Source organism: Aedes aegypti, chromosome 1, assembly GCF_002204515.2.
Source record: "Aedes aegypti strain LVP_AGWG chromosome 1, AaegL5.0 Primary Assembly, whole genome shotgun sequence".
Taxonomy (NCBI): domain Eukaryota; kingdom Metazoa; phylum Arthropoda; class Insecta; order Diptera; family Culicidae; genus Aedes; species Aedes aegypti.
In genome coordinates this window covers 274,388,212-274,398,178 of record NC_035107.1, presented here as the reverse complement: position 1 = coordinate 274,398,178, position 9,967 = coordinate 274,388,212, and the positions used below count along the sequence as shown (strand labels likewise).

General features: G+C 40.8%; 1 protein-coding gene across 1 annotated transcript in view; it reads right to left on the bottom strand.

The window, feature by feature from the left end:
• Positions 1–1,766: 1,766 nt before the first annotated feature.
• LOC5565349 (synaptogenesis protein syg-2) overlaps positions 1,767–9,967 on the bottom strand; it is a 284,790-nt gene continuing 276,589 nt past the window's right edge. The window contains exon 14 of the mRNA XM_021838630.1: positions 1,767–2,733. Within this exon, the coding sequence (XP_021694322.1) occupies positions 2,660–2,733 (74 nt within the window). The 3' untranslated portion in view covers positions 1,767–2,659. The remainder of the gene's footprint in view (positions 2,734–9,967) is intronic.

The following is a 9,967-nucleotide window of genomic DNA, read 5'->3' as shown; positions in this document are numbered from 1 at the left end:
TGTAAAGATGGTGTTCGCCACGAATCCGGTCGGAACAAGAAGGCGTGGGGCGCAGCGAGCTAGGTGGATTGACCAGGTGCACCAGGACCTGGAGGGCGTGGGTCGCAGTCGAGGATGGAGAGAAGCGGCAATGAACCGAGTGAATTGGCGAGGTTTTATCAATATAATTGATGTAAAGCCTAATAAATAAATAAGTATGTGATTCGTGCTACTTCAGATCAGTTGTCACCTATCAGTTCCTAAAGACAAAGTTTATCTATAGTTAGTGTCGATCCTTTCAAAAGGTTCAAACAAAATTCAAAACATTACCATACTATCGAAAAACAACCAGTGAACAAATTCCATTTTGTGTTCATAATAACTGGATAATCGCAAGTTAAAAAGATTGCAACAATGTTGCCGCTTATGTTTGTCATGACAATATTTTTGAAATTGTATCCCAATCCGCAAAACTTGGGACAAACAATAATGGACGCGCTTGTTTAATTGTTTATTCTGGCAATCATATGTATAAAAGTAGCTATGATGCAACAGCTGGTCAATCTAACTTTATACGTACAATTAGGTATATTTTTTATGAGATGTGACGAATACAATCAATGATTGATTTGAAATTTGAGTGGTGCTATTTTGGTTTCACATCAATTTTCTCATGCATGCTGAAGATGATTATAAAACGAAGCCAAACTTTGAATTTTCAAGTGCACAAGTTCGCGTTAAAAATCGATCAAATTAAGTATCAGATTTTTATCCGTAAAGAATCCGTAATAATGGTGTCTTCTACATCTACACTCTTCATGCCCAAAAGTTTTCAAACTTCCAAATTTTGAGTTAATTAAGTTTTTTTAGTATCCAGATGCCTCAAATCTGGGCAATTTGAATCAACATGTTACAACTACAATCTACATATCTACAAAGAGACGGTGCAATATAGCCATGCAATCGAATCGAATATCTCCAGCCCCTTCGAGTCACCTCCAAGCACAAAAATAATTATCGAAACTTTTTCACGGGAATCTACTTTGCTTCTGCAACCGTTCCCCGGGAGAAACTGCTGAGCCATCCGTTGATCGGACGTGACTCCGACGCCATTAAATTTTTGACCTTTTTATTGACAAAGTTTCTATGGACGAACGAACGGTGATTTTGGAGCAGTGGGGCGTTATCGTTGAGCACAAGTTGAGGCACATCATTGACAGCGGGTAATGGCCGTGATTTTAGTGTTGGTTGGCTGCTGGAGGAGTAACGATTGTTTAGATGGTCGACGATGATAACCGGTAAGTGTGGTTCAGACTACCGAAATGGAGTGTTCGCAACTTGATGATTGGCTGATAAAATGTTATTATCGTGGGAAGTGGGGTTTTTCGGTCTTGAGGGGGTGATTTTCTTTGTGTTGTGGGATGTGAGGTTGTACAAAGTTGTAGATTTGTTGAACTCATCGGTAAGCTATATAAAGTTTCCATAAGTTGATGCGTGGGTTTCTAAAAATACTTACCTATTGTCATCAACCTCAGAAAAAGGCCATTTCTGGCAACACTGCGCGAATTTCCCAACAGAGGACAACCTTTCTCGTTTGCCACTAGGTTTTTCGAGTTTGCCCATCGAGACACGGCTACGACTGTTTGTAAATCGTAAAATTTTATCCTTATGGTGCTCGCTTCCCTACCTCACCAAGTCGTACCAACCAAACTGCAGTGATTTCGGATTATCGAGCGGACAAGTCGTAAAGTAAATTAAGCCGAAATGAAAGACACGAGCCTGGTGGATTCTTTGTTTGAAAAATCATGGCTTGTATTTCATTAAACGAAATTATTTTGATTGTTTCTTTACTGTATGTAATTCCTTTTTGGTTTAGGAGATTTTTGCTCACTGCTTCCTCTCTTAGATGTCATTTTCATTGTTTTTATAAAAAATATCTGCGACTAAACTAAAATCATTACCTAAGTTTGTAGTTTTCCCTTAATTGTTTCTGTTTTGATTTTCTCATCTTTAAACCAGTTTCCTTAATTTACATCAATCGCTTCGTTTAGTTGAACTTCGCTCCGCTTAACAGTAATTTATACAATAACGTGCTTCTTTTAATAAATCATCTGCTCTTCTGAGTTTTTTTGCTAGACTAAAAAATAAATCTACTCAAATATTCTAAATAGTTTCTGGATTAGTGGCGTTCGCTTTATCAGCTTCCAAAAATTCAAAAGACCACTAACCCCACAGTTCCGAAGTCGGCCTTCGGAGGGGCAGTGAGTAACAGTTTAAGATTTCTTACTTTTGATCAAATCGGTTGTTGCGCTTTTCTTACGCCAGTAAAGACAAAATTCCTTCTTTTGATTTCAGGTTTATCTAGATCCGACATCGAACAGTACACTCTCGCTGACACACTTCTGTTGCACAATGGTTTAAAAATTACCCAATTCACGAGAAACGAACGATGGAACTGGGCTTCGACACCGACACTGGGCTGAATATTGGGGTCTCGGTTGGATTGCTGAGGGATGACGGCGGGGTTCCATCGAAGGGCAGACACTATTTACAGTACCACTTGCTGCGGTGGCTTCTGGTCGACAATGATGATGGCGGCAGCCGTAGGAGCGATGGTTGTGTCCGTTTCACTGATTTTGACCCCACCGCCGCCGATGTCGACCAGGTGGGGGGCGCACTGCTAGGCTCCTGCCAGGGTTGTGAACTCGATTTCGCCTCCCCGGGGAAGAATCAGGTCCGGATCTGCAATATAGACTGAGGCGTGATGAGGTGTGGTGGCGGTGATGGGGTTTCGAATGGCGGTGAAGAAGATTGGGAGCGATTAGTTATTGGGGATTTAGTAAAAAATATGAAGAGTATCAGCATTTTTGAGAAAGAATTGTGAAAATTTGAACAACCCTTTATTTTCAATTAAAAACATATCAACTTAATGAAAATCTTGGCAAACACAAACGTTAATCACAAGCTTTTACGACACTAAATAGCTACTGATATAAGGCTTTCAATTCTTTCGAAAAAAAAGGCTTCCAATCATCCGATTAAGACCGGCTTCCAAATATCTGACGAAAAAAGATACTTTAGCAACTGACAAGAAGTTTCTGATGCGAAGCTTCCAAGCTTCTACTAAAAAGGTTCCAAGCTTCTATTGGGAAGCATCTACGTTTCTGCTGAGAAGCTTCCAAGTTTCTGCTTAGAAGCCTCCAACTTCAGCTTATAAGCTTCCAAGCTTCTGCTGAGAAGCTTCTAAGCTTCTGCTGAGAAGCTTCTAAGCTTCTGCTGAGAAGCTTCTCAGCTTCTCTTTACAAGCTTCCAAGCTTCTCTTTAGAAGCTTCCAAGCTTCTGATGTGAAGCTTCAAGGTTTCAGACAAGGAACTTCCAAGCTTGTATAAGAAAAGCATTCATGCTTCTGGAAGAGAAACATCCAAGATTCTGATGATAAGCTTCCAAGCTTCTGGAAGGAAAGCTTCCAAGTTTCTGGAAGAGAAACTTTCAAGCTTCTGGAAGAGAAGCTTCCAGGCTTCTAGCATAGAATATTCCAAGCATCCGATAGATAAGTTTCCGAACTTCTGGAAAAGACGCTTCCAAGCTTCTGGAAAAGAACATTACAAACTTCTGAAAGAGAAGCTTCCGAGCTTCTAGAAGGAAAGGACTCCAAGCTTCAGGAAGAAAAGCTTCCAAGCTCCTGGCAGAGAAATTTCTAAGCTTCTGTAAAAGAAGCTTTCAAGCTTGTGACAGAGAGCTTCCAAGCTTCTAAAAGAAAAGACTCCAAGCTTCAGCAAAAGAATCTTCCAAGCTCCTGGAATAAGAGTTTCCAAGCTTCTGATGAGAAGCTTCCAAGCTTCCAACGAGAAGCTTCCAAGCTTCTAACGAGAAACTTCCAAGCTTCTAACGAGAAGATCCAAGTTTCTGTCGAGAAGCTTCGAAGCATCTGACGAGAAGCTTTCAAACTTCTGACGAGAAGCTTACGAGCTTCTGACGAGAAACTTTAAAATTACTTACGAGAACTTTCGAAGCTTCTGATGAGAAGCTTCAAAGCCGTTGAAAAAAAAAGCATCCAAGCTTTTGACAAGAAGCTTTAAATCTTCGGACGAGTAGCTTTCATCAATAAACTTCAAAGATTTCAACAAAAAGATGCCAAACTTCTAATGAGAAGCTTCCAATCTTCTGATGAGAAGCTCTCAATCTTCTGATGAGAAGTTTCCAAGCTTCTGATGAAAAGCTTCCAAGCTTCTGGAAGGAAAGCTTCAAAGCTTTTGGAAGAGAAGCTACCAAAATCCAAGCTTCTGGAAAAAAAAGCTTCCAAGCTTCTGGAAGAGAAGCTTCCAAGCTCTTGGAAGAGAAGTTTGCAAATTTCTTGAAGAGTGGTAGGCTCTCTTCAAGAAACTTGCAAACTTCTCTGGAAGCTTCTGGAAGAGAAGAATTCAAGCTTCCAAGCTCCTGGAATAGTAGTTTCCAAGCTTCTGGCAGAGAAGCTTACAAGCTTATGGAAGAAAAGACTCCAAGCTTCTGGAAGAGGAGGTTTCAAGCTTCTGGAGGAGAAGCTTCCAAGCTCCTGGAAGACAAGTTTCCAAGCTTCTAAAAGAGAAGCTTCCATGCTTCTGGCAGAGGAACATCCAAGCTTCTGGCAGACAAACTTCCAAGCTTCTGGCAGAAAAGCTTCCAAGCATCAGTCAGAGAAGCTCCTAAGCTTCTGGCAGAGAAGTTTTCCAAGCTTCTTGCAGAGAAGTTTTCAAGCTTCTGGCAGAGAATCTTCCAAACTACTGGCATACAAGCTTCCAGTCCTCTGGTAGGAAATTTACCAAGCTTTTGGTAGAGAAGTTTTTAAGCTTCTTGCAGAAAATCTTTCAAGCTTCTGGCAGAGAAGCTTGCAAGCTTCTGGCAAAGAAGCTTCCAAGCTACTGGTAGATAATCTTTTAAGCTTCTGGGGAAGAAGCTCTAAAGCTTCTGGAATAGAAGAGTCAAAGCTTCTGGCAGAGAAGCTTCCAAGCTTCTGGAAAAGAAACTTCCAAGCTTCTAGATTACAAGTTTCCAAGCTTCTGTTAGAGAGGATTCCAAGCTTCTGCCAGAAAAAATTTCAAGCTCCTGTCAGAAAAGCTTTCAAACTTCTGGCAGAGAAGCTTCCAAGCTTCTGCTTAATAAGCTTACAAGTTTTTGGCAGAAACGCTATCAACCTTTTGTTAGAGAAGCTTCCAAGCTTCTGGCAGAAAAGCTTTTGAATTTTTGGCAGAAATGCTTCCAAGCTTCAGAAAGAAAAGCTTCCAGACGTCTGAAAAATAATTGTTGAAGCATCTGACAGTGGAACTTCCAAGCTTCTGGAAGAGAAGCTTCCAAGACTCTGAAGATAAGCGTCCTGGCTTCTTGCTGAGAAGCTTTCAAGCTTCTGTCAGAGACACTTCCAAGCTTCTAGAAGAGAATCTCCAAAATTTCTGAAATAAAAGTTTCCAGGCGTCTGGAAAAGAATCTTCCAAGCTGCTGCCAGGGAAGTTTTCGAGCTTCTGGCAGAGAAGCTTTCAAGTTCCTGGCAGACAAGTTCCAAGCTTCTGACAGAGAAGCATCCAAGCTTCTGGAAGATAAGCTTCCAATCTTCTCGAAGATAAGCTTCCAATCTTCTCGAAGATAAGCTTCTAAGCACCTGGAGGAGAAGTTTCCGAGCTTCTGGAAGAAAAGTTTATAAACCTCTGGCAGAGAATTTTCCAAGCTTTTGGCATACACGATTCTAGGCCTCTGGAAAAAAATCTTCCAAGCTTCTGGTAGAGAAGCTTTTAAGCTTCTGACAGAAAATCATTCAAGCTTTTGTCAGAAAATCTTTCAAGCTTCTGGCAGAAAAGCTCCCAAGCTTCTGGTAGAGAAAATTCCATGCTTCTGGCAAATAAGCTTTCAAGCTTCTAGAAAAGAAGTTTTCAAGCTTCTGGAAAAGAAGCTTTCAAGCTTTTAGAAGAGAAAACTCAAAGCTTCTGGAAGAGAAGCTTTCATGCTTCTAGAAGCGAATATTCCAAGCTTCTAGAAAAAAAGCTCTTAGCTTAAAGAAAATCATCCAATCTTTTCGAAGAGAAGCTTTCAAGCTCAAGGAAGAGAAGCTTCCAAGCTTCTGGCAGGGAAGCTTCCAAGTTTCTAGCTGAGAAGCTTCCAAGCTTCTGGCAGAGAATCTTCCATGCATCTGGCAAAGAAGTTTTTAGCTTCTGGCAGATAATCTTTCAAGCTTCTGGAATAAAAGACTCAAAGCTTCTGGCAGAGAAGTTTCCTAGCTTCTATTAGAGAAGCATCCAAGGTTTTGGCAGATAAGCTTTTGAACTTGTAGCAGAAATGTTTCCAAGGTTCAGGAAGAAAAGCTTCCAGGCGTCTAAAAAAGATTTTTTAAATCTTCTGACAGAAGAACTTCCAAGCTTCTGGAAGAGAAGCTTCCAAGTCTTTGACGAGAAGCTTCCTAGCTTCTGGCTCAGAAGCTTTCAAGCTTCTGTCAGAGACACTTCCAAGCTTCTGGAAGAGAATCTCCAAAATTTCTGAAAGAAAAGCATTCAGGCGTCTGGAAAAGAATCTTCCAAGCTTCTGTCAGGAAAGTTTTCGAGCTTTTGGCAGAGAAGCTTTCAAGCTTCAAGTTCAAAGCTTCTGGCAGAGAAGCATCCAAGCTTCTGTTAGAGAAGCATCCAAGCTTTTGGCAGATAAGCTTTTGGACTTTTAGCAGAAATGTTTCCAAGGTTCAGGAAGAAAAGCTTCCAGGCGTCTGAAAGAGATTTTTTAAAGCCTCTGACAGAGGAAGTTCCAAGCTTCTGGAAGAGAAGCTTTCAAGACTCTGACGAGATGCTTCCTAGCTTCTGGCTCAGAAGCTTTCAAACTTCTGTCAGAGACACTTCCAAGCTTCTGGAAGAGAATCTCCAAAATTTCTGAAAGAAAAGCTTCCAGGCGTCTCAAAAAGAATCTTCCAAGCTTCTGCCAGGAAAGTTTTTGAGCTTCTGGCAGAGAAGCTTTCAAATTCCTGGCAGACAAGTTTCTAAGCTTTTGGCAGAAAAGTTTTCAAGATTCTGACAAAGAAGCTCCCAAGCTTCTGGCAGATAAGCTTTCAAGCTTCTGGAAAAGATGTTTTCAAGCTTCTGAAAGAAAGCTTCCAAGCTTTTAGAAGAGAAAACTCTAAGCTTCTGGAAGAGAAGCTTCCAAGCTTCTAGAAGCGAAGATTCCAAGCTTCTGGAAAAAGCTCTTACCTTAAAAAAAGCTTCCAATCTTTTCGAAGAGAAGATTCTAAGCTCCTGGAAGAGAAGCTTTCAAACTTCTGGTAGGGAAGCTTCCAAGCTTCTGGCAGAGAATCTTCCATACAAGCTTCCAAGTTTCTGGCATACAAGCTTCCAGGCCTCTGGAAAGAAATTTACCAAGCTTCTGGAAGAGAAGCTTTTAAGCTTCTTGTAAAAAAACATCAAAGCTTCTTGCAGAGAAGCTTCCAAGCTTCTGGCAAAGAAGCTTCTAGCTTCTGGCAGATAATCTTTCAAGCTTCTGGTAGAGAAGCACCCAAGCTTCTGAAATAGAAGACTCCATGCTTCTGGCAGAGAAACTTCCAAGCTTTTGGTAGAGAAGCTTCCAAGCTTTTGGTAGATAAGCTTCCAAGCTTCTGGAAACGAAACTTCCAAGCTTCTGTATTAGAAGTTTCCAAGCTTCTGTTAGAGAGGCTTTCAAGCTCCTGTCAGAGAAGCTTTCATGCTTCTGCCAGAAAAGCTTCCAAGTTTCTGGCAGAGACGCTTCTTCTTTCTGGCGTTACGTCCCAACTGGGACAAAGCCTGCTGCTCAGATTAGTGTTCTTATGAGCACTTCCACAGTTATTAACTGAGAGCTTTCTTTGCCGATTGACCATTTTTGCATGTGTATATCGTGTGGCAGGTACGAAGATACTCTATGCTCTGGGAATCGAGAAAATTTTCCTTTACGTAAAGATCCTCGACCAGCGGGATTTGAACCCACGACCCTCAGCATGGTCATGCTGAATAGCTGCGCGTTTGCCGCTACGGCTATCTGGGCCCCTATGGGCAGAGACGCTTTCAAGCTTCTATTAAAGAAGCTTTCAAGCTTCTATTAGAAAAGCTTCCAAGCTTCTGGTAGAAAAGCTTCCAAACTTCTGTAAGAAAAGCTTTCAAGCTTCTGTACTCTACTGAAAAAATATGTTTACTTTATAGTAGAAATGAACCGCAGATCAATAATATGTTTTCCTTTCTCTTAAAACGCCGCAAGAGCAATATCATCAATTCTTATTATACATTTAGCTCTATTCGCTATATAGTCCTATTCGCTAAAATTTCTTCCTTTCTTGAAAACCACGCACGAAGAATTCGTAAAACTTTGCTTCCGTTTGTTTGTAGCTGTTTTCGAATAAAAGCTTTCTGTTGACGATGAAGATGGCCCTGCGGCAAGTGTTTTCCTTTCTCGTCGTCAAAAATAGCACTCCACAGGGCTCCCAAACCGACTACCAGGAACGGAGAACGGGAGATTAGTTGTTTGTTTCTTTTGGCAAGGAAAGGAAAAAAATACCGCAGCTCTTTGATCATTTTCCAGCCCGCTGGATATCCATGGCCATCAGGGGAATGGAAGGAAACTTTGCAGAGAAGCTAATAGGGCGCATGGGGAGTGTCATTTCCATATCTAAGGTCTGTACTTATTCCCCTGTTTGCAAACGAAATCCCATTCCTTTCGTTTGATAAAAATGTTTGATTTAAATAGCTCAATTCAGATTCTGCGAAGCTTAACGAGCATTTTAATGTTCCTCATTGGAACTGAACGAAATCTTTTTTAGAAACGAACCAGGTTTTTATCTATCTACAATTTCAAACAGTTTGTTTAGGATCCACTCTGTAGAAATGAAACTATACAAACTCACGCAATAGAGATCCACATGGGATAGCAACTTTCCATCCGATAAACGCCGACGAACAATCCAATCATGTTTTCAGGTCAAATATTGAAATTCGACAAACTCAAATATCTCTATCTCGTTCTGGGGAATGTCATCCCATTCACTGGCAGCCGGATTACAAAACACACATTCTCTCTCTCTCTCTCCAATGAACACTTCTTTCGCCCGGCAGAAGTGCGAACACGCTAACACCCGCAGACACACTAACGGAAGTCCCATGACCAATGTTGACACAGCTGTCCCACTTTTTATTTCGACTGCGCTATCTCCTGCCTCAATAATGGGAGCCAGGACGATGTGTGCAGCCATTTCTTTTTTTCGTTCGGGGTTCTGAAATCAAATTTCCTCGCCGGCCGCATCAAATCCAGCGGAAACGAACAACGGGGCAATGTGTTTATAAATTCATCATTGTGTGAATTTGAAATGTGCGGTGGCAGCCCGGTTCTGACATCTCCAGGGATGCCAAATTCAGATAAATTGCCTTCCGTGCAAACAGTCGGCCTTACTCTGACATCACTGCACACTCATTGGAACGTTCTTCGCAAATGAAGTATTGACTCCTGCCTAGGGAAGCCAGATTGGAAGATATTTGGAAGACGGAAGGTATTTGGAAGATTATTAAATATTTGATAAATAATTGGGAAGATCATTTTTAAGTTTAATTGTTTTTTTTTTCTCACTCCTAGATAACAAAGAGTTAGCAACTACAGCAACACTTATAGAAATTCAATTATTTTTTTTTTAAATTGCTCATTTTATGGAAATCTCTTCGCGGATTCCACCAGAGAAGCTTTATTTATCCCTTCAATTATTAATCAAGGAAATAATTCAATGATTGTTTCAAGAATTCTTTCAGTATCTTTTTCATGAATTCATCAAGTCAAGATTTACTACTTTCACTGATGTATTTGCGGAAAAAACCGACAGATATCTAATTAGACTTGGTAATAAAAATTCGAAATTATTTGAGAGAGGAGAGATTTCCGCATAACAAGCTTAAGGCTCTAGATCGGGCTCGATTTTCCGGAGACTCGATTGTCCGGTGACTCGATTATTCGGGATTCGATTATCCGGAATTTGTTTTTTGATGGTATTTTT